Here is a 24,479-nt window from a genome sequence, read left to right as displayed (position 1 = left end):
AGGCACAGTGGCTCAAGCCTGTAGTCCCAGCACTTTGGGAGGCCGAGGTGGGTGGATCACGAGGTCAACAGATTGAGACCATCCTGGTCAACATGGTGAAACCCCATCTCTACTAAAAATACAAAAAATTAGCTGGGCATGGTGGCACGTGCCTGTAATCCCAGCTACTCAGGAGGCTGATGCAGGAGAATTGCCTGAACCCCGGAGGTGGAGGTTGCGGTGAGCCGAGATCACGCCATTGCACTCCAGCCTGGGTAACAAGAGCGAAACTCCGTCTCAAAAATAAATAAGTAAAGGCACCGGACAGGCACAGTGCCTCATGCCTGTAATCCCAGCACTTTGGGAGGCTGAGGCGTGGATCATCTGAGGCCGGGAGTTCAAGACCAGCCTGACCAACATAGAGAAACCCTGTCTCTACAAAAATTACAAAAAATTAGGTGAGCATGGTGGCACATGCCTGTAATCCCAGCTACTCGGGAGGCTGAGGTAGGAGAATCGCTTGAACCCAGGAGGCAGAGGTTACAGTGAGCTGAGATCACGCCATTGCAGTCCAATTTGGGTAACAAGAGCAAAACTCAATCTCAAAAACTGAAAATAAAATAAAAAAGGCACCAAGGTTTTAGGTAGGAGCCTCTTCCCTAGCATCTACCACGTAGCTGTTTCTCAAGATTAATGAGAACAATTTCCTCTTCTGCTTAAAAACGAAGGTCTGCTCAACGTGATTGCTAGTTGTCAGCCTCCAGGGTTCTGAAAACGGGAGAGATTGCAACTTCCTAAGAAGACAAAATTCTTGGCCAGGTATGGCAGCACACGTCTGTAATCCCAGCACTTTGGGAGGCTGAGGCAGGAGGGTCATTGAGGTCAGGAGTTCAAGACCAGCCTGGCCAACAATGGAGAAACCCTGTCTCTACTAAAAATACAAAAATTAGCCAGCGTGATGGTGCACGCCTGTAATCCCAGCTACTCAAGAGGCTGAAGCATAAGAATCACTTGAACCTGGGAGGCGGAGGTTGCAGTGAGCCAAGATCGCACCACTGCACTCCAGCCCAGGCAACAGACTCTGTCTCGAAAAAATAAAATTAAAAACCAAAATTCTTGATAGCTAGAATGTTGGCATTCAGAGTCAGAATGCTCCCAATTGTAAAAGATTTTTTCTCTATCAGTGTTCTTGAAACTATAGGCTGCCTTCCGTTTGTGGGCCATACAATCAATGTAGTGGTCACCTCTGGTGTTTTAGTTACAAGAATAGAGACTAAATGGAAACACTGGTGTGTGTCCTATGCAGTGAGGGTGATTATCATGTCAGGAAACTTATTTCTGTTACACATGCATCCTTTCAGAGACTGGTTCTCCTACCCCAGCGAGTGTTAAGAAGCCACGCAGTTAGCATCGTGGTGATAAAGGACTAGGGCTTGGGGAAGGTGCTCTTTGCTTGGCGAACTCTCTTCTCCCAAAGGGTGACCAAGGGTGACACACCAGCTGCATCCTCAGATACCTCCACTTACCGCCTCCTATAATTCCAGCAGTTTGGGAGGCTTAGCTGAGAAGATGGTGTGAGGCCAGGAGTTTGAGAACAGCCTTTGAAACTGCATCTCTACCAAAAAACACTCTCAACTCTTCTAGCAATGCTTTTGTTTTTTCTTGAGACAGGGTCGCACTCTGTTGCCCATGCTGGAGTGCAGGGGTGTGATCGTAACTCACTGCAGCCTTGACTTCCCAAGTTCAAGTGGTCCTCCCACTTCAGCCTCCCAAGTAGCTGGGACTAGTCACGTGCCACCACCTGGCTAATTTTTATATTTTTGTAGAGCCGGGGCTGCCCAGGGTGGTCTCAAACTACTTAGCTCAAGTGATCTTCCCACCTTGGCCTCCCCAAGCGCTGGGATTCTAGGTGTGAGCACCACGCCAGCCTCTTCCTGCAATTTTTCAAACTGCCCTAGTTCCCCCATCATCAACTCTCGTGTGTGTTGTCTTCATAGTTGGAAAGAATATGGGCTCTCAAATGGGCAGGGATACGCTTATTTTTAAATTTTTATTTTGTAGATGAAGTCTTGCTCTGTCCCTCAGGCTAGAGTGCAGTGGTGCGATCTCAGCTCACTACAACGTCTGCCTCCCGGGTTCAAATGATTCTCCTGCCTCAGCCTCCTGAGTAGCTGGGACTATACGTGCCTGCAACCACGCCCAGCTGATTTTTGTATTTTCAGTAGAGATGGGGTTTCACTATGTTGGCCAGGCTGGTCTCAAATTCTGAGCAGAGAGATGTTTCTTTGAGACTGCAACTAAACTCCTTGACTAGGCTCCGGAGTGCTGTGGTGTGTGCATTCATTCTACTTTTTGGGGGAATCCTTGAACAGACATGAGTATGAGGGAAATGGAAGCACAGGGGGACCACTGGGAAAATGAAATGGTTTCAAAGCAAAAACTGACCTGACCTGAGACCCCGGCACGTGTCAGGTTTTACCAGGCTACCACAGCAGGGAGAGGTGAGCTCTTCTCCTCCAAGGCACATTCTGTACTGGGATGGAGGTGAATCACCGCACACAAACACGAGTCCAAGGAGAGGGCAGGGAATAACACCGGGCTCCACGCAGAGTTCGCCTGTTCCAGGCAGAGGGCAGGGAAAGGTGGAAGCGGAAAGAACAGAGAGCTTATTGAGTAGCACCTTCCTCAACCATGAGGCTGAGCTTGCGACCCCGGCGCCTGCTGGGGAGGGAAGGGAAGGGACACGCAGCCTCTGGCTTCCGAACAGGGGAAGGATTCGCGTTAGTGAACGTCATCTCCCTTTAGCTATAGAAACTGCAGAGGATGCTCTATCCTGGCAAAGGAGGTCTAGGGCGGGTTGGAGCTCTGCAACAGGAGCCCGCAGAGCAAGCTGGGAGCCTGAGGCTGGGCAGGCAGGCTCATGTCACTGAGAAGGGTATCTTGGAACTCCCACATCTATTCAATGCTCCCTGCTGGTATTTATGACTTAATTCCTTGGGTAGGGTTAGGGTCAGGCCTGCAAGCAGTTCTTGTTGGTCTAGAGAGCTACAGAGGGTCCTCTACTCTCGGGGGAAGACGAGTGTGTCTGGTGAGGCCACCTTCATTGGAAACAATGCCCACCCCTCCTCCAGATGACAGGTGACATTTCAAAGTAGCAGCTTGCAAAAAACCCTCAACTGCTGACTGCGCATGTTATTCCCTTAGAAAACCCCCATCTGGGCCTGGCACAGTGGCTCACGCCTGTAATCCCAGCACTTTAGGAGGCTGAGGCGGGCGGATCACAAGATCAAGAGATCGAGACCATCCTGGTCAAAATGGTGAAAGCCCATCTCTACTGAAAGTAAAAAAAATTAGCTGGGCGTGGTGGTACATGCTTGTAGTCCCAGCTACTCAGGAAGCTGAGGCAGGATTGCCTGAAACCAGAAAACGGAAGTTGCAGTGAGCCAGAATCGCGCCACTGCACTCCAGCCTGGCGATAGAGCAAGACTCTGTCTCAAAACAAAAAAAAGAAAATCCCCACCTGGCTGGCGGAAGAGGACACACAGCAAATAAATTCAGATGTTTTATTCTGTAAAGCACATATGCACATACTTCAAACACGGAAAATTAATCTGGAAGTGAATGCCGTAACAGATCAGCTACCGACCATCATGCAGCAAGAGGTGAAATGGGCCCGCTGGCCCTCAGGACCCCACAGTGCCTGCAGGAGGGTGAAAACCCAGGAAGCTGAAGCCCTACACGCTGCCGAGGAAAATGCAACAGACATGGCAGGTGCCCGACAAGAAACACTTACAAAGAGAATCAAAACTGATTCAAGTCATACAGTGAAAGGACAAAAGGAAAAGGGAAAGAGATCAATATGATCTGAAACAGTCGTTATAGGGGTAAGTTGCTGACCTTCTGCTGGCCCTCCAGTCCGAGATGCTGAGGGGGAGCCGGCGCTCCTGCGGGCGGCTGCCCTGAACGGCAGGCAAGCGCACTCTTGGAATCCTGAGGTCCACCAGCAAACTCCGGCTGAGTGCTGAGCCTGGGAAGTGCCCAGGTGGTGACAGGTCCCCTGAGCTTCCTGAGACTCGGTGGGAGTCTCTTCAGGTCCTAGGCCTCTTCACCCAGGCCCCCAGGCCTCTTCTCTCCCCACAGCACTCCTTTACAAACCTGATTGACTCGGCGTTTCTGTAAGATCTTTGAGAATCACTTGCTGAGGTGAATGTTGGATTTTAAAGTGTGTGTCCTGGCCTTGGGACAAGCCATCTGTCCAGGCATTTTTGGCACTTCCTTTCCTCATACCTAACAGTGTCACTCCTCCCCTGGCTACAGATTCCAGCCCCTCCCTATCATTAAAACAAGGGTAACTAACATGAGCAACAAGCTGGATTGAGCGAACCAGAGAAACTGGCTTTCTCACTGTCTCCTTTGATACGGCTCTGCCAACTATAAACCTATCCCTGTAACTCTGCTTCACTGGGATTTTACTACTTCAACAGCAGCTTAATCTAGAATCTGACAGTCCTACTGATAATGCCGTTCCTAGAGCTAAGCCACATGGCTCTCTCTCAGTCTCGTCTCCTAAGGGTCTCAAAGTCTCTAAGGAGAAAACTAAGTTAACAAGTGAGCCATGCATCGTGTAAGCAACTCGTATCGTACAAAGAAACTGGACAGACAGTACAATCACTGTGCTTGACACATCCTAAAAGGAAAAAAAGGAACACTAACATTTCAAGTTACTGCAGTGATTCTCTTACCAATCTTCAATAAAAGCCCGCAACTGTTTTCCATTCAAAAATGCCTGGATAAAAGGTTCTAGGCCAATGTACTTCCAACTACAGGAACGAATCCTGATTGAGAACAGACTACAAACCTAGAGTGAGGAAAGGAAGTACTGATGGTCACGTCCGAGGTTTTCACTGCCCTTCTGTTCTAACACTGCCTGGAGAACAAGAAGTCAATGACAATGAGCTACTACGGAAAAAAGTAAGAAAAAACGGTAAGAATGCAACTAACAAGAAAGGACTGAAAAAGATAACACACAATTCTGCTTAAATGAACAAGGATTACGAGGAAAAAGAGACGAGAGGAACTAGACAATGAAACAAACTGTTTTAAGAGGGCTGAGCTTGGTGGCTGATGCCCGGAATCCCAGGATTTTGGGAGGTTGAGGCGAGAGGACCATGTGAAGCCAGAGGTTCCAGATGAGCCTGGGCAACAGAGTGAGACCCTGTCTCTACAAAACATTTAAATATCAGCCAGGCATGATGGCACATGCCTGTAGTCACAGCTACTCAGGAGGCTAAAGTGGGAGGAGTGCTTGAGCCCTGGGGTTGGAGGCTGCAGTGTGCTGTGACTGCACCACTGCACCCCAGCCCAGCGGACAGAGCAAGACCCTGCCTCAAAAAAGAAAACAAAACAAAAAACAAGAAAAAGAGTTCTAAGAAAAACGCTTTTGGTCTTCCCTGACAAATGGCAAATCAGAACTGCATTCCTTCAAACTTCATAGGCATCGTTTTCATGTTACTAATCTACTAGCTGCTTTCCTTCTGAAGATGTTAGTGGCATTAAAATAAAAGCAAAACAAAAAGGAGAAAATCCACCCACTCTTTAAAAAAAAAAGAAAAAGAAACCCTTTACTGTGAGACCGAATCATCATTCTTTCTCTCCACACTGTCAGCTGCATTCCAGAAAGCAGAACAGTGAATGGTCACTCCACCTCCAGAGCCACTTACATTGTGAAGCCCCTTTGAGTGAAGAGGCTGCATTAACTCTGGTAACAGAAGGGAGGGGTAAGAGTGGAGGAAAAGACAGTAGAACCTTCCGTGCCAACTCCAACAAGACCAGGTTCCTTGTCATCCTTGTGGAAAATGAATCTTACATCTTTACCATGTACGTGACTTCAATATTTAACTTTCTACTCAGGATAAAAGCACAAGTCTGTCCTAACTAGCTTAATATTAAAATGTGACTATTTTATCTTTGAAAAGAAAAAAAAAAACTTAGGTATGTTTCCTTGCAAGCAAAATGAAGAAGGTATTATTGTTGTTACTATGATTATCAAGCCACAGACACATCAAATCCACAAAATGGATTGGTGGCTTTGGAAATGCAGTATCATATCAAAGGTGCAGACTGTTTCAAACGTTCTCTACATAGCCGGCTGAAACAAGAACCAAACCAAACTTCAACCCCACCGGCGACGCAACGCGCCCGTGACCTTGGTGAAAACGTCATGACCAGCTCCCATGCAGCTAGACCCAGGAATCCTTCTCTAGAGACACAATCACCAGGTCTCAAGTCCAGGGCAGGGATGAAGGGCTCTGGCTGCACCCGGTGCAAAGCACGTGCATCACTGGACCGATTTCTGAATAGATTTTTATAAATATGTACAAATCAGTTACAGGCACTTGAAATGTCTTTGGCTGGAATAACCCAACTTCGCAAGATAACGCATTCACACAGCGTCCAGGCCCAGGCTGGGCTCAGCGGGCAAGGATTATGGTTCTCTCAGTTCCTCTCAGAAAGCAGGAGCTGTGGGATTAGGCTTCAGCCAAAGCCACCTGGAAGAGAGCAAGCCAGGGAAACCAGTCAAAGAGGGAAGCCCAGGTAACTCAGCCCAGGTGCCAGCGCCTACCCAAAGACCAGCGCGCGACTCTGATGGCACATATCGACCAGGCAGGAAAGTTATTAAACCCCTAAGAAGAAAATCTCACCTAGGAAGAAATGACTAGAAATCCCAGCCTCCTGCAAGATGCAGCCCATCTGGAACCACTGTGCAGAGACAGAATGAAGTGGTTTTTTTGTTTTTTCTTTTTGAAACAGGGTCTCACTCTGTCATCCAGGCTGCAGTGCAATGGCACAGTCATAGGTTACTATAGTTTCCAACTCCTGGGCTCAAGCAGTCCTCCCACCTCAGCCTCCCCAGTAGCTGGGAATACAGGCACGCACCACCACAGCTGGCTAATTTTTTAACTTTTAGTAGAGATGGGGTCTCACTATGTTGCCCAAGCTGGTCTTGAATTCCTGGGCTGAAGTGATCCACCTACTTTGGCTTTCCAAAGTACTGAGATTACAGGCATGAGCCACCATGCCCAGCCCTCTTTTGAGTATTTTTTGTTCAATCTGTGGATGTGGAACCTACAATTATAGAAGGCCAGCTGTGGTTTCTGTCTTCCTTAGAAGTGTCTTTACCCTCAGCCTAAATTGTGGTGGTGGATTTTTAATCATTACCCAAGCCATCATCACTGTTACAGGGAGTGACCTGGCAGTGGTTCTTTCAAAAACTACAAAAGTTAACCAGGTGTGCGGATGCATGCCTACAGTCCCAGCTACTTGGGAAGCTGAGGACTGCCTGAGCCTGGGAGGTCAAGGCTGCAGTGAACTATGATTGTACTGTGAGCCACGATCACACCACTCCATTCCAGCCTGGGTGACAGAGCTCGACCCTGTCCCAAAAATAAATAAATAAATAAATAAAATAAAGCTGGGCGCAGTGGCTCACACCTGTAATCCCAGCACTTTGGGAGGCTGAGATGGGCAGATCACCTGAGGTCGGGAGTTTGAGACCAGCTCGACCAACATGGAGAAACACTGTCTCTACTAAAAATACAAAATTAGCTGGGCATGGTGGCACCTGCCTGTGATCCCAGCTCCCCGGGAGGCTGAGGCAGGAGAATTGCTTGAACCCAGGAGGGAGAGGTTGTGGTAAGACGAGATCGTGCCATTGCTCTCCAGCCTCGGCAACAAAAGCTAATCTCCGTCTCAAAAAAACTAAAAAAAGCAAAACTACTCAAAAGAAAAAAACCAAAACATAAGAATACAACAACAAAAAGAATACAAGTTGTTTTTTTTTTTTTTTTGAGATGGAGTTTCACTCTTGTTACCCAGGCTGGAGTGCAATGGCGCGATCTCGGCTCACCGCAACCTCCACCTCCTGGGTTCAGGCAATTCTCCTGCCTCAGCCTCCTGAGTAGCTGGGATTACAGACACGCACCACCATGCCCAGCTAATTTTTTGTATTTTTAGTAGAGATGGGGTTTCACCATGTTGACCAGGATGGTCTCGATCTCTTGACCTCGTGATCCACCTGCCTCGGCCTCCCGAAGTGCTGGTATTACAGGCTTGAGCCACCGTGACCGGCCACAAGTTTTAAAAATACACTGTAACAACGATTTACATAGCACTTACACTGTATTAGGTATTGTAAGTAACCTAGATGCTGGGCACAGTGGCTCACACCTGTGATCCCAACACTTTGGGAGACCGAGGCAGGTGGATCACTTGACATCAGGAGATCGAGACTAGCCTGGCCAACATAGTGAAACCCTGTCTCTACTAAAAATACAAAAATTAGCTGAGCATGGTGGCACATGCCTATAATCCCAGCTACTCGGGAGACTGAGGCAGGAGAATCACTTGAGCTTGGGAGGCGGAGGTTGCAGTGAGTGGAGATCACGCCACTGCACTCCAGCCTAGGTGACAGAGCAAAACTCCATCTCAAAATAAAAAGTAATCTAGAGATGATTTAAAGTTACAGAGGATGTGCAGAGGTCATATGCAAATAATGTACCCCCAGAGGGATTTGGGCATTCATGAATTTCGGTATCCACCAGGGTCCTGGAACCAATCCTCCTAGGATTCTGAGGGATGGTTGTCATTTCTTTGGAGGAAAGGTGCCCCCCACAATAAATGGAGTAAAAATAACTGTGACTTTCTATATACAGAGACCTCTAGCAAAATGCTAGCCTGGGCCCCACCCACTGCTCACCTTCTCAGGACAAAATTCAGGATTGCTCTGACGCAATTTGCTGGGTCTGCCCTTGATAACAGCATAGCAAAACATCGTTATCACCATCACAAAGAGGAAGTAACTGGTGTGCATGAGATGCAAATTAATTAATGAACGGTCATCCTAAAGAAAGAAGAGAAAAAAATCAGAAACGTGCTCTGAGTGACCAAAAGGTTTTAATGCTGGGTTTTGAGAGACAGGCTTTACAAACTCCAGACTTGCCACAACTTTTATTCTCAGGCTGGGAGAGGAGGTTTCTCCTTCTGGCTCCTAAATTACCAAAGCTGGATCTCATTAAGTGAAGATAAGGTGTTTCCAAGCAATCTCTGGTGGAGAGCAACCATTCCTTCCCAGCGCTGTCATCTACCCCTGCCTTCTGCACCCCCGCACTGCCTGCACCCTGCCCCTCCGGCAGGCTTCCTCCCCTGCAAAGGCTGCAGAGACTCTGACTTTAAGCCCTTTCTGGACACATCCTCATCATGGAATTGCCCTCGGGTTGCATGGCTGACAGCCAAGGATGCATTCCTAACTCCTGGCTATGCCCCCACAAGGAAGGCCTTAGCACCTCACCTCTCCTCAGAATCTCCTCCGTGTGCCTGCATTTCCCTACTTCTCTAAGTCCCTGGATGAAAATGCTGACGTCATCTTTGATTCACTGCCCTTTGACCTCCCACATGCAGTCAATCCCCAGGGCCTTCGAGTTACTAGAGAGACCCCAGACACACTTCCATTCCTTTTCCCTCTCATATCTCCAGGTCGCAGGTCAGCCTGGGCTCCACCCCCGCTCATTTACCACATAGTGGGGCAGCCCAGTCTCCTCAGCACATTGCTTGACCAATCCCCATGGCCCAAACACAGGCAGGGATTGCCCTCGGCCAGGCACGAAGGACCTTAGCCCACCATCCAGCCTGACCTCCATGGCTGGCTCCTGCAGGACTCTGGCCTACAAATGAGCCTCAGAAAAGGGCAAATGCCAGGTGCAGTGGCTCATGCCTGTAATCTCAGCACTTTGAGAGGCTGAAGTGGGAGGATCACGTGAGGTCAGGAGTTCATGACCAACCTGGACAATATGGTGAAACCTTACCTCTACTCAAAATACAAAAATTAGCTTGATGTGGTGGCAGGTGCCTGTAATCCCAGCTACTTGGGAGGCTAAGGCAGGAGAATCGCTTCAACCCAGGAGGTGGAGGTTGCAGTGAACCGAGATTGTTCCACTGGACTCCAGCCTGGGCAACACAGCAAGACCCCATTTCGAAAAAAATAAAAAAGTGGGATGGCTGGGCGCGGTGGCTCGCACCTATAATCCTAGCACTTTGGAAGGCCGAGGCAGGTGGATCACAAGATCAAGAGATCGAGACCATCCTGGTCAACATGGTGAAACCCCATCTCTACTAAAAATACAAAAAAATTAGCTGGGCATGGTGGCATGTGCCTGTAGTCCCAGCTTCTCGGGAGGCTGAGGCACGAGAATTGCTTGAACCCAGAAGGTGGAGGTTGCTGTGAGCTGAGATTGAGCCATTGCACTCCAGTCTGGGTAACAATAGAGAAACTCCTTCTCAAAAAAAAAAAAAAGTGGGCTTGGGCCAGGTGCAGTGGCTAACACCTGTCAACCCAGCCACTTGGTAGGCCAAGGCAGGAGGATCGCTTGAGGTCAGGGGTTCAAGACCAGCCTGGGCAATACAGCAAGACCCCATCTCTACAAAAAATTTAAAAATTATCCCGGCATGGTGACATGCACCTGTAGTCCTAGCTACTCGGGAAGCCTGAGCCCAGAATCTGAAGCTGCAGTGAGCTATGAATGTGCCACTAGACCCCAATCTGGGCGATAGAGCAAGATACTGTCTGTAAGAAAAAAAGTAGGCTCAAGTCTAAGTAGGAAGCTTCTAGTGCATAGCTGCTAGACAAAATAGGTGTTTTCTTCTCCTTGCCTCTTGGTTCCGTTAAATCCTATTCAGGCTCACTCTAGCTGAAGATTCATCTCCTTCTACTCACTTCTACCTTTCAGAACTCCAAGCAGCACTATTTCTTGTTCAAATGGAGACTAACTAGATAGTCTTCTATGCATATCTGTGAACATCCCTCTAAGACAGAGGGACACAAGCATCTCTTGCAACCCCGAGGGGTCAGGCAGTTGCTCAAGAAATAACTGCTGCCAAACAACAGAGAAAACAAAGAGAAGAACCAGATTTTCCTTAACCAATGGGTGGCATGTTTTTCCAAGCACGCACCTCTCCGCCAAGTGTCCCAACCCAGCTGGAAATCTAGAGTGGCAGAGGATACGCTTACCCAGGGAAATGGGCAGGACCTACACCAACAGTTGCAGCACAGACAGACACATGTGCCCGTGTGCGCACGTACACATACACACATACACACACGCACACACACACACACACACACACACGGTTTTTCTCACTTACATCTGGAACAATCACTGTAAGCTTGGGATTTAAAGCATGATAGACTTTTCCAATGGCCCCCTTATAACACCAGAAAGGATTGTAATCTTGAGCGTATTTTGTGTTGGCATCTCGGGCAGTTGTGAAGATCTTGTACCAGAGCGTGGCGTTGCTGTACGTGTCGGGAACACAGTGTGGTGGCTGTCTGTAAGGGAGGAGGAGGAGGAGGAGGAAAGACACATGCTCAGTGGCCTGAGTCATTCACCTGTGTCACCCCCACAGCAGCTGGCAAAACAGTGAACACGGCAACACATGTGGAAAGGAGAAATGTAACTCACACGCTCATGCTTCTTTGAGATAAATACCATTATATTTTAGTTTGAGGGTCTTCTAAAAAAAAATAAACACATAGAAAAAGAAATAGGTGCCTGACATTTAGGAGTCTGGGTGTAGAACTTTCGCCTTCAGAATTCAACCTATAGTCCTCTCACATGGGATGCAATGGACATAAGCCCCTTTTACACCTATCTCCTCAAATTAGTTAAACTCTTAGTATATTAGTTTGTTCTTACGCTGCTAATGAAGACATACCTGGGACTGGGTAATTTATAAAGGAAAGAAGCTTAACTGACTCACAGTTCAGCGTGGTTGGGGAAGCCTCAGGAAACTTACAATCATGGCAGAAGGGGAAGCAAACACATCCTTCTTCACATGGCGGCAGCAAGGAGAAGCACCCAATAAAAGGGAAAACCCCTTCTAAAATCATCAGATCTTGTGAAAACTCATTCTCTACCATGACAACAGCAGCATGTCGGTAACCACCCCCATAATTCAATTACCTCCCACTGGGTCCCTCCCATGACACATGGGGATTATTTTGAATTGTAGTTCCCAAATCCCAGGTAGATTTGGGTGGGGACACAACCAAAGCACATCATCCTTTTTTTTGAGACAGTCTCACTCTTGTTGCCCAACCTGGTGTGACCTCAGCTCACTGAAATCTCCACCTCCCAAGTTGAAGTGATTCTCCTGCCTCAGCCTCCCAAGTAGCTGGGATTACAGGCGCCTGCCACAACACCTAGCTGGTTTTTGTATTTTTTGTAAAGACAGGGTTTCACCATTTTGGCCAGGCTGGTCTTGAACTCCTGACCTCAAGTGATCTGTCCATCTCAGCCTCCAAAAGTGCTGGGATTACAGGTGTGAGCCATTGTGCCCAGCCCAAAGCATATCACTTAGTTACAAATGAAAGCTTTACCTACAAAATTCTGTATCAGTTACTGTAACAGAATGTTTAACTTAATCTGCTCTTGGCCTACAAACCTCAAAATGTCCAAAATAGACAAATCCCAGGATAATTCTTATTCAAAAAGGATTAACCACAGAATTCTTTTAAATAGGCTATATCTTATGTACTGCACCTATTTATTTATAGATAAATATCTCCTTTACAGAGAAAGGAGAAACCTCCCCACCACAAAAAAAAAAAAAAAAAAAAAAAAAAAAAAACCTAAAAGTCAAAGCTGCTCACTGAATGTTGCTAAAAAAAAAAAAAAAAAAAAAAACTGAAACAAATGCTTCGAAAACCGTAAATGTTTAAAGGAAAATAAAGTTCAATTTATACTCAGTTTTAAAACTACTTTTCAAATTGGTAGTTCGAGGGGCACTAACTTTCTGATTTTATATGCGGAAGTTCTAGCTTTAGATTTCCAAATTAAATCATCCGTTAGAGAGGTCTGAGTAGAGACAATTGTATAAGAAATGTGAAGCGAGAGTCACGAGAGTTCACTGGAGAAGCAACGCAGCCGCACTCACGGCAAGTGGAGCTCACCACGTGCACTCTCCACCGGGCGCTCAGAACACTTACACAGTGACGGGGAACACCCCAGGGCTGGCTGTGAGGGTCATGCAGGCTGTAAATACCACCTGCTCACAGTGACCGTGGAGGGCACAGTCGTCTGAGCTCCAAGCTGTAGGCAGGGTGAAGGTGATGTTTATCTCCTCGTGGGCTTCCCTGCCTATGAAAGAGAAATCAGTTTTTTGGTACTTAAAGGCAAAAACCACATATTTGTTATTCTCTGGGATTTGAATAAATCCTGAACTCAAACACACACAGGAACCATCTAGCAGCCCAGGCATCTGCCTCTGTGGGATGTGAGGAGTAAGAGCAGTCCTGACCCTAACCGTGAAGCCTGCTCAACTAGCAGAGCCACGAAACAGCAAAGGAGGTGGCTGCTTTCCAGTCGTGGCCTGGAGACGCTAAGTCAGACCTTAGGCAGATCCAAGGTGAAAAGCTCAGGCTGGATGAGTTATCCCCACCGTTTCTGCACAGCTATCTAACCATTTTCAAACACCTCTTACATGTAGTGTTTCTTTTTTTTTTTTGAGATGGAGTTTTGCTCTTGTTGCCCAAGGCTGGAGCGCAGTGGAACCATCTCAGCTCACCTCAACCCTCGCCCCCCATGTTCACGTGATTCTCTTGCCTCAGCCTCCCAAGTAGCTTGGATTACAGGCACGCGCCACCACGCCTGGCTAATTTTGTATTTTTTGTAGGGACGGGGTTTAACCATGTTGGCCAGGCTAGTTTTGAACTCCCAACCTTAGGTAATCCACCCGCTTTGGCCTCCCAAAGTGCTGAGATTATAGGCATGGAGCACCCAGCCTCCTATATATATTACTTCACTTAAAATTTACTACTCTCCCACGAACATGACCAAAGAAGTATGGCCCTTGTCCTTTCACACATGATCAAAAAGAGGTCAGAGCATTTCAGCATTAAGAAAGGCAAATCATGAAGCTTAAACTAAAACCAACGTACTGCCAGGCAGTGGTTCACATCTGCAGTCCCAGTACTTTGACTTTAGAAGGCCGAAGCAGGAGGATTGCTTGAGGCCAGGAATTCATAACCCGCCTGAACGCCACAGCAAGAGCCTGTCTCTATAAAAAAATGTTTAAAAATCAGCCAGGTGTGCTAGTGCACACCTGTGGTCCCAGCTATTAGGGCAGTTGAGGTAGGATCACTTGAGCCCGGGAGTTTGAGGCTGCAGTGAGCTATGACCACACCACTGCACTCTAGCCTGGGGACAGATCAAGACCCTGTCTCAAAAAATAAATTTTACAAATTAAAATTAAAAAACCCAGCTGGGTGTAGTGGCTCATGCCTGAAATCTCAACATTTTGGGAGGACAAGGCAGGCAGATCATTTGAAGTCAGGAGTTCAAGACCAGCCTGGCCAACATGGTAAAATCCTGTCTCTACTAAAAATACAAAATCAGCTGGGCATGGCGCCGCGAGCATGTAATCCCAGCTACTCGGGAGGCTGAGGCAGAAGAATCACTTGAACCTGTGAGACGGAGGTTGCAGTGAGCCAAGATTGTGCCACTGCACTCCAGCCTGGGCAAGAGCGAGGCTCAGTCTCAAAATAACAATAATAATAAAAACGTTTTTTAAAAACCCAAAGGTGTCCTAATGACCTGCCTAAGAAACAGGTCCACTTGCTATATGGAAAACCCAGAAGTTAGCCATACCTTGATTATCATGGGAATATTCTCACCTCTAACAGCCAATAGGAGGCTGGTGGGCACTTAAATTCCGTCAAGAACTTTTTATGTGTTTCTTGCTTTTTTTCTGAGACAGGATCTCACTCTATTGCCCAGGCTGGAAGGCAGTGGTACAATCTTAGCTCACTGTAGCCTCGACCTCCCAGGTTCTAGCAATCCTCTCACCTAAGCCTTGCAAGTATCTGGGACTACAGGTGCATGCCACAATGCCTGGCTAATTTTCCTAATTTTTCATAAAGACAGGTGTTTGTTATAGCCCCAGGCTGGTTTTCAACACCTGAGCTCATTCGATGCTCCTGCCTCAGCCTGGTGTGCTGAGATTACAGGTGTGAGCCACTGCACCCAGCCAAAGAATTTTTTAAAAAGCCTTCTGGTAACCAAAGAACCAAAGGTTATTTTTCTAAGGCCCAGGCCTCCTGTATGAAGCCTCTCCTGGTTATTCCAGCTTGCACTCCTAGCCCTTCTGCTGAGTCACTTACAGTCTATCATGGGTTTAGTACTGGTCAAAGGGCAATGCTCCACGTTTTGTAAGTGTGTATTTTTCACATCCCTTATCAAGCACTTATGTAGCATCTCCTTTGTGGCAGGAACTATTATAAGTGCTTGATAAACATCAACTCTTTTTTATCTCTGTCTCTTCCATAACCCCAAAATTCCAAAGGGAAGAGACCAAATCTTCGGCCTTTTTTTTTTTAAGCAAAGTCTCACTTTGTTGCCCAGACTGGAGTGCAGTGCCGTAATCTTGGCTCACTGCAGGCTCCATCTCCAGGATTCAAGCGATTCTCCTGCCTCAGCCTCCCGAGTTGCTGGGATCACAGGTGCCCGCCACCATGTCCAGCTAATGTTTTTGTATTTTTAGTAGAGATGGGATTTCACCATGTTGGCCAGACTGGTCTCAAACTCCTGACCTCAAGTGATCCACCAGCCTTGGCCTCCCAAAGTGCTGGGATTACAGGTGTGAGCCACCACACCAGGCCCATCTTAGGCATGTTCTTTTCTTTTTTCTTGAGACAGAGTCTCGCTCTGTCACCCAGGCTGGAGTGCAGTGGCACGATCGCAGCTCACTGCAACCTCCACCTCTCGGATTCAAACAATTCTCACTCCTCAGCCTCCTGAGTAGCTGGGACTACAAGTACGCACCACTATGGCTAATTTTTTTGTATTTCTGTAGCGATAGAATTTCACCATTTTGCCCAAGCTAGTCTTGAACTCCTGAGCTCAGGCAATCCACCCACCTCAGCCTCCCAAACTGCTGGTATTACATGCATGAGCCACTGCACCCAGCCATCTTGGTCATTTTCTAGTTCTTCCCAACAGTTTAGCACAATGCTGGACTAACAATGGCCACTGAAAACATCTGTAAACTAGTAGCAATAGAAGATGTGAAGTAAGCAATGAAAACTCCAACAGGATAAGCCTGACTAAAAGTTACAACTTTGTAAATATGAGGCCTTACAGTGTGTTCACGGTTTCTTGTTCCTACAGGCTTTGGAGACAGTACTTCAGGCCAAGTGCTTCACCATGGAAAGATGTAGTAGAAATGGTTCGCATAGTCAAAACCCAACCCAAAAAGGCACATGTGCAAGACGACAATACAGTACAACATAGTAAAAGCATACACGGTGCACCCCGTCTTGGTCACAGTGGTTGCCTGAGGAGTCTAAATGGAGAGGGGCTACCGCATACCTGAAAGTCCAATCTGATGCCCTAAGATTGTTGAGTACAGATGGGTGACGTTCCGGGAATACCCTCCGAAGGGTTTCAGTGGGTCCAAGGTGAGGGTGATTGCGACTGAGATGTTCACCGGGCCTGAGTCCTCCAGGGCCTGGGGCGACTGGGTGGAAGCTCGGGCCTGCCCGCTGGTCATGGTGCTTTCCGGAGTTGTGGAGTCGTTTGTGAGATGCTTTAGCGTTTCATTCTCTGATACACACAAGTCCAAATCATTGAACCGTAGCAGAAAAGTATTCCAATCCTTTGGGAAAGTGAAATAAAGAGAAACGAGCATGAGCAGCGCCTGTCTCCCACTGCACAGGTGAGATAAGCCAACTGCAATTCAGAACCCGTCATTTAATATCATGACACCACCCTCTGCACAGGCTGTGGCTTTCCCAATCACCTGTATATTCATAACCTAAAATATGAACTCTGCATTGGCACAAGATAGTCAACTGTGAAATCAAACCAATTCATTCAAGAAAATGTTTTCTTAAAAATTCCATATATTACACATAGAGAAAATGATCTAGCCTGAGAACCAAACTTGAAAAGAAAGCTTGAATAGAAGCATTAATCCAAATTCATTTTGCAATTACAATTCTTTTTTTTTTAAATAAGGTCACCTTAAATAATTTCCCAAAAGCTGAATTCCATACACCTTGCTCTCTCTCCTTCTCCAGAACATAAAACAGCAGTGAATACCAATACTCATTTGGGACATTTCCCTTCTTCTTATGGATTTTGATGACAGCTTAAAGCAACAACAATTTCAAAAAGAAAGGGGACAGGTGTGGTGCCTAAAATCCCAGCACTTCGGGAGGCTAAGGCAGGCAGATCATTTGAAATCAGGAGTTTGAGACCAGCCTGAGCAATGTGGTGAAAACCCATCTCTACTAAAAATACAAATATTAGGCCAGGCGCAATGGCTCACACTTGTAATCCCAGCCAGCATTTTGGGAGGCCAAGGTAGGTGGATCATGAGGTCAGGAGTTTAAGACCAGCCTGGCCAAAATGTTGAAACCCCTGTCTCTACTAAAAATACAAAAAGTAGCAGGGCATGGTGGCACATGCCTATAATCCCAGCTACTCAGGAGGCTGAGCCAGGAGAATTGCTTGAATCTAGGAGGTGGAGGTTGCAGTGAGCTGAGATTATGCCATTGCAATCCAGCCTGGGTGACAGAGAAAGACTCTGTCTCAAAAAAAAAAAAAAAAATTAGGTGTGGTGGCACATGCCTGTAATCCCAGCTGCTTGGGAGGCTGAGCACGAGAATCATTGGAAGGGAGGTGGAGGCTGCAGTGAGCCGAGATCGCACTATTGCACTCTGGCCTCAGCCTGGGTGTCAGAATGATCCTCTATCTCAAAAAAAAAAAAAAAAAAGTCATTTGAGCAACCCCTAACCAGCCCAGTAAGTCACATACAGTTAAACTGATCTGGAGGCAGTTTACACCATCAGTTTAACTGTATGTGACATTTAGTAAGACTGCAACTGAATCTATCAAATTACATTTTCCCTAACATCTACAAACTCAGCTGGCCATTCTAGTACATTAGGGTTGAAAATGAACATTCTATTCTCAGTCCTTCATAGTCCAAGACATGAAGAAACTGAGGCCCAGGGCAAATTAGGGACTCTCCAATTCTAGTTCAAGGTAGAATCAGCATTAAGTTCCGATTCACAGCCCCAAATGTTTCCCATACACCACTGGCTTTCCCACAACCTAGGATCCTCATATGAAAATAAAAATCACAAAATTAATCATAACCAAAGCTCTGCAGCATCTCAGCAATGAGCTCCTACAGAGCTGGCGTCCACGTTGAATAGCCAGCTAAAGCCAATGCCAGGCCTCATTTGGATTATTAAGGGCTAATTATCCAGGCTGCATCGTAACCATTGGCCTTGGCCAAGCGCTCAACATGGACTCAACCTCTGTGGGAAAGAAACAGCAGAGCTTTGGTTCTGAATAGAATGTGGAGGCAGTTTAAAGATTCAGGTAGGATCAGAAAAGAGGGAGAATTAAGCCAGCCAGTATGTCTCTTACTAAGAAACTCTCTGGCAGAAATAGTTAAAACTTGTTACATGAACTGTGCTAGAAAGAGTTCACATGTACAGGCTGTCTCCTGCCAAGATCCCTTAAGACGCACAATGCCCTGGGACACAAGAGAAAGCTACAATCTCAGGTACACGGAACAGCCCTCTTCTCTCCTGGTAAGGCAAACTCAATGGGGCAACCACACACTACCAGTCCCACCCCACCTCCACCCACCAACAAACTCTGCAAGAAAAAAGAGCAAGAGAAGGCCCCCGAGGAATCTATTAAAAGACAGGAATTAGGCCAGGAGCGGTGGCTCACACCTGCAATCCCCGCACTTTGGGAGGCCAAGGCAGGCAGATCACCTGAGGTGAGGCGTTCGAGACCAGCCTGGCCAACATAGCAAAACCCTGCCTCTACTAAAAAGACAAAAATTAGCTGGGTGTGGTGGCAAATGCCTATAATCCCGCTACTTGGGAGGCTGAGGCAGGAGAATCGCTTGAACCCAGGACGTAGAGGTTACAGTGAGCTGAGATTACACCACTGCACTCCAGACTGGGTGACAGAGCAAGACTCTGTCTCAAAAAGAAACAACAACACACAAATATATCTGGAAATCAGATCTTGTTTTTGAATTTCTTTAGGATTCCTTCTTATCTCATGAAAAAAACCATCAGTACAGCTGATAAAACTCCATGATGATATGTGGCTTCAAAATACGAAATATTCAGTTTGCTAAAACAGCAATGAACCCATTTGAGATGGAATATCAAAGAAGTGAGTTCTCTAGCTTTTTGACACGGATCATTTTACAAACGTACTCTCCAAAATCCATCTGTTTCACTGCTGAAATAGTCTACAGGAAACCAGCAGAATTATTTAAATCGAACAATACTTAACGAGGTATTTCCTAACAAAGTGAGTCCTGAGGAGATGGAAAACAGAAAATTCTGAATAAATACTGACCTTTCTCACTAGGAGAGAAAGGCCAAAACCCAAGAAAGCTATATGGCAAGCCACAGGGTGTTGCCCTACTCCACAAGGACCAGCCAGCCCAGGAAAAGTCAGAACATACTGTACCTCCGCCATTTCTGGTGATTTAATCTCCTTGATTTTGAAGAAATAGCCCAGGGTCAGGAAAGCTATGGCCATGGCGCTCACGCTGATCATGAAGACCACCAGGGGAGGCCGACTGCTGATGTATACCTTCAGGTTCTCCAGGGGGTTGATGCTAAACATTATTCTGATCAGCTCCACCTGAAAGAAATTCATCAGAAACCTCATTGACTGACTTGCCAAAAGGAAAGCTATGATTCTTTTGTTTCTTTTCCTGGCATTGAGGGGTGAGCTGGGTGGGGCACTCATTACTGAATTTTAGAAATATTTTATTATAACCTCATTGAAAAGACGAGAAGGAAAAAACACTAAAAGTGAACTGCCATTACCTCAAAGTGGTAGGATCCTGAAAGACACATATTCTCTTTCAGTTTGTATCTTCTAAATATGGTTTGTGGGTATTTTTGTTTGTTTGTTTTTAAAACAGGGTTTTTGGGCAGGGTGCAGTGGCTCACGCCTGTAATCCCAGCACTTTGGGAGGCTGAGGTGGGCGGATCACAAGGTCAGGGATTCAAGACCAGCCTGACCAACAAGGTGAATCCGTATCTCTACTAAAAACACAAAAGTTAGACAGGTGTGGTGGTGCAGACCTGTAATTCCCAGCTATCGGGAGGCTGAGGCAGAAGAATCGCTCAAACCTGGGAGGCAGAGGTTGCAGTGAGCTGAGATCACGCCACTGCACTCCAGCCTGGGCGACAGAGCGAGACTCCATCTCAAAAATAAGCAAACAAAACCAAACCAGGATTTCTCACTCTGTCACCCAGGCTGGAGTACAGTGATATGATCATAGCTCACTGCAGCTCTGAACCCCTAAGCTAAAGTGATTCTCCCACTTCAACCTCCCGAGTAGCTAGGATTAAAGGTGCATACCACTATGCCCTGCTAATTTATTAAGAGATGGCGGGGGGGGGGGGGTCTTGCTATGTTGCCCAGGCTGGTCTTAAACTCCTGGCCTTAAGCAATCCTCCTGCCTCAGCCTCCATAAAAGTTTTGGGATTACAGGTGTAACTCACCATATCCAGCCTCAATCTTCCAAATATTCTATGATAAATTGTGTTACTTCCATATCACTTAAGAAAAGGTTTAGGTGGGTCAGTAATATGACACAAATACAACACATACAGAAAGACACTGAGGATGCTCTCATTTCCTGCCACTGAAAAGCTGAATTGGATTCAACATTCTGTCCTGTTCCCTGCCATAGGGCTAATGGCCATCCCAGCCCTACTTCAAAGCCTCCTAAGGCTAGACCTAGAGGAGGTTGGTGATAGCTCCCTGTCATGGCCCACAGGGTTTCGGGACTCAGAAACCCTGCCAGTCTCCCTGACTGTATTTACTCCTCCTCCTCCCTCCTGGGCTCTGGCCACACTGGCCTATTCTTCAGGATGGTCTGGTCAATTCTGTGAGGAAAGCAGCTGGGACACTGACTGGAATTGCACCCAATCTGCAGAGCGCTTTGGGGAGTACTGCTCTCTCAATAATGTTCTTTTGCTAGTCCGACAGCCTGCGATGCCTTTCCATTTATTTAGGTTCTTTATTTTAACAATGTTTTCTGTTTTCACAGTGTTAAGGTTGCACTTCTTTTATTAAGATTATTCTTAAGTATTTAATGCTTCTGGCCATTTTTTACCATGATCTAGCTGAAGACTTTTTCACCTGTCTGGATGCTTTTCCCAAACATTTCTGCATGCTTTCTCTTCTTAAAACTCAAGTCTGCGTTTGGGCATGGTGGCTTACGCTTGTAATCCCAGCACTTTGGGAGGCTGAGGCAGATGGATCACTTGAGGTTATGAGTTCGAGACCAGCCTGGCCAACATGGCAAAACCCCATCTCTACTAAAAATACAAAAATTAGCCGGGTGTCATGGTACACACCTGTATTCCCAGCTACTTGAGAGACTGAGGCAGGAGAATCGCTTGAAACCGGAAGGAGCCAACCAAGATCGCACCACTGCACTCCAGCCTGAGTGACAGAGTAAGACTCTGTCTCAATTAAAAAAAAAAAAAAAAAAAAAAAAAGCAAGCCTCTGCTGAATAGCCAGCTCCTCAGGGCACACCTTCCCCGATCACTTTCAGCCCGCTTTGTTTCCTTCATATTGCTTAGTGTCAATCAAGAGCACAGTTATTTTTCTGCTTGTTTATTGTCTGTTACCCCAAATTTGTGAGCCCCATGAGAGCGGAGATTTTGCTCATCTTATTCACAGCCGCAGCCCTGGCCCCTGGCCCCTAGAACAGCAGCTGGCACACATGAGCACTTACAACTATGAGAAGTCTGTAACAACATTAGCAAAAAGCAATTTTGAAAAAACATTTGTATCAGCGTTTAAATTTTAGAGACAAAAAGATGCATCAACAGTCCGAAAAACCAACAGCAACAGCCAGGTGCGGTGGCTCATGCCTATAATCCCAGCACTGAGGGAGGCACAGCGAGCTGGGAGGATTGCTTGAGCCCAGGAGTTCAAGACCAGCCTGGGCAATAGTGACAGCCTCTCTATGAAAAATTTAAAAATCACAGCTGGGCATAGGGTGCATACCTGTCATCCCACCTACTCAGGAGGCTGAGGCAGGAGGATCACTTGCCCCCAGGAGGTCAAAGCTGCAATGAGTCATGGTCATCCCACTGCACTTTAGCCTGGATGACAGAGTAAGACCTAGTCTCAAAAGAAAGAAAAAAAGGGTAGAACTAGTATCAACCACCTGCAGCACGCCAGGCTGTGTATATGTGTCCTCACTAGAGAAACTTGAGATGGAAAGTAGCATCCCCTCCCCGCTCCCCAGAAGCAAACTCAGTTCTTATGTTGGCAAGTACCACAATCCATGCACATTTTGTGTACTAAGAGTATACACAAACCAATAGGATGACTGTTACGCATCTAAACATTTGGGAGAGATGGTATCTGTCTGCATCATTTTCCATGCCATTTGACTCAACACTCTGTTTTTCTGACATCTGTGTTGATCTCTGCTGATCTGCTTTGCTGAATCTCACTGCTGTGTATATGCAATTGTTCTGTGGTTGAGCTATCCCAGTCTGAGGGGCCCAGCTGGGTTCCTGTTACTGTTTCACCCACAAAGCACACTGCAACAGGTACAAGAGTGGCTCTAGTACAAGGTCACAGAGTAGGGCCCGTTGTCAACTTGATAGGGTCAGACCACTCTCCGAGGAGACCAACCAGTTTACACTTCCCCAGCAACGAAGGAGCCTGCTCCACTTCGTGAGCTTTGTGCCAACACTTCATCTCCTAAGGCATATTAATTTGATCCAAAAAGACAGATGTGAAATTATATCTCTACTGTTTTAAATTGTATCTCCCTGAAACAGCATGTTTTCACTTTTTTAATCAGCCATTTAGGCCCATTCTTAAATGAACTGCCTGAATCCTCTAGTAATTTACTAATACAGTGTTAGTCTATTTCTTATTGATATTTAGAAATTCCTTTTGTGTTTCGGGCACTAAGCCTTTAACACTTTTATTTCATTATTTATTTATTTATCTATCTTTTCTGGGAACATTCTGACAAAGCCTTTAACAGTTTAATATGTTACACGTAATTAATCCAAGTCTGGATTTTCTCTAATATGGTTTATGGTATCTTTTGCCATATGAAAGGTTTTGGTATTTTTAATGGTATTATTAAGAAATAATTCACATACCATACAATTCACCCATTTAAAGTACACAATTCAGTGATTTTTGGTATATTCAACCGAATTGAACGACAATCTCCAATTTTCAAATGTTTTCATTGCCCCATAAAGCAAGCCCAACATACAACAGATAATCAAAAAATAAAAAGAAATTAAAACATACCATCAGAAAAAAATCACCTTCACTAAAAGATGGATGGACGGATGGACGGAAGGAAGGAGGGAAGGAGGGAAAGAGGGAAGGAGGGAGGGAGGGAAGAAAAGACCCCAAAACAACCAAAAAACAAGTAACAAAATGGCAGGAGCAAATCCTTACTTATGAGTAACAACACTGAATGTAAATGGACTAAACTCTCCAATCAAAAGACAGAGTGGCTGAATGAAAAAACCAGACCAAACGATCTACAAGAAACACACCTCACCTACGAAGACACACATCAAATGAAAATAAAGATACATAAAGCAAATATGGGAACTAAAGGGAAAGACAGACCCCAGTGCAATCACAGCTGGAGACTCCACTTTCAGCACTGGACAGATCACCCAGACAGAAAACCAACAAAGAAATGACTTCATCTGCACTACAGACCAAATGGACCTAATTAGATCACAGGGATCATTCCCCAAAATAGACTGTATATTAGGCCACAAAATAAGTCTTAAAACATTCAAAAAATATGAAATTGTATCTCTCCTCTCCCAAAAAAAAAAAAAAAGAAAGAAAGAAATTGTATCAAGTATGTGATTTGACCACAATGGAATAAAACCAGAAATCAATTACAAGAGGAATTCTGGAAACTATACAAACAAGATGCTCCTGGATGGTCAGTGTGGGTCAATGAAGAAATTAAGAAGGAAATTAAAAAGTGTCTTGATCAAAATGCACATTGTCAACAGCAGAAAACCTAAAGCGTCTTGAAAACAAATGAAAATGAAAACAGCAAAACCCATGGGATCCAGTGAAACAGTACTAAAGGAAAGTTTATAGCTATAAGCACCTACGTTAAAAAAAGTAGAAGAACATCAAATAAGCAACCTAACAACACAAAATTAGAAGAATAATAAAGATTAGAGCAGAAATAAATTTGAAACAAAAAAATATACAGAAGATCAATGAAACAAAGAGCTGCTGTTCTGAACCAGACTAACTCAGAAAAAAGTAAGACAAGATCCAAATAAACAGTATCAAACATGAAAAGGGAGACATTAAACCAACATCACAGGAATTCAAAGGATCATTCAGGCTACTGTGAGCAA

General features: G+C 45.9%; 1 protein-coding gene across 14 annotated transcripts in view; it reads right to left on the bottom strand.

The window, feature by feature from the left end:
* Positions 1–3,528: 3,528 nt before the first annotated feature.
* TMEM248 (transmembrane protein 248) overlaps positions 3,529–24,479 on the bottom strand; it is a 38,429-nt gene continuing 17,478 nt past the window's right edge. For 5 of the 14 annotated variants that reach the window (XM_078354100.1, XM_078354083.1, XM_078354080.1 and 2 more), the window contains exons 2-8: positions 19,539–19,715; positions 16,398–16,683; positions 13,019–13,169; positions 11,176–11,359; positions 8,735–8,878; positions 6,681–6,738; positions 3,529–6,527 (exon numbers count right to left, since the gene is read on the bottom strand). In XM_078354100.1, coding sequence (XP_078210226.1) covers positions 6,514–6,527; positions 6,681–6,738; positions 8,735–8,878; positions 11,176–11,359; positions 13,019–13,169; positions 16,398–16,683; positions 19,539–19,697 — 996 coding nt within the window. In that variant the 5' untranslated portion in view covers positions 19,698–19,715 and the 3' untranslated portion in view covers positions 3,529–6,513. Of the gene's footprint in view, positions 6,528–6,680; positions 6,739–8,734; positions 8,879–11,175; positions 11,360–13,018; positions 13,170–16,397; positions 16,684–19,538; positions 19,716–21,448; positions 21,557–22,107; positions 22,225–24,479 lie in introns of all 14 variants that reach the window. The other 9 variants (XM_078354131.1, XM_035279364.3, XM_002743903.6 and 6 more) reach the window with 5 other exon arrangements.

Source organism: Callithrix jacchus, chromosome 2, assembly GCF_049354715.1.
Source record: "Callithrix jacchus isolate 240 chromosome 2, calJac240_pri, whole genome shotgun sequence".
In the NCBI taxonomy this organism is placed as follows: Eukaryota; Metazoa; Chordata; class Mammalia; order Primates; family Cebidae; genus Callithrix; species Callithrix jacchus.
This window is presented reverse-complemented; position numbering and strand designations above follow the sequence as displayed.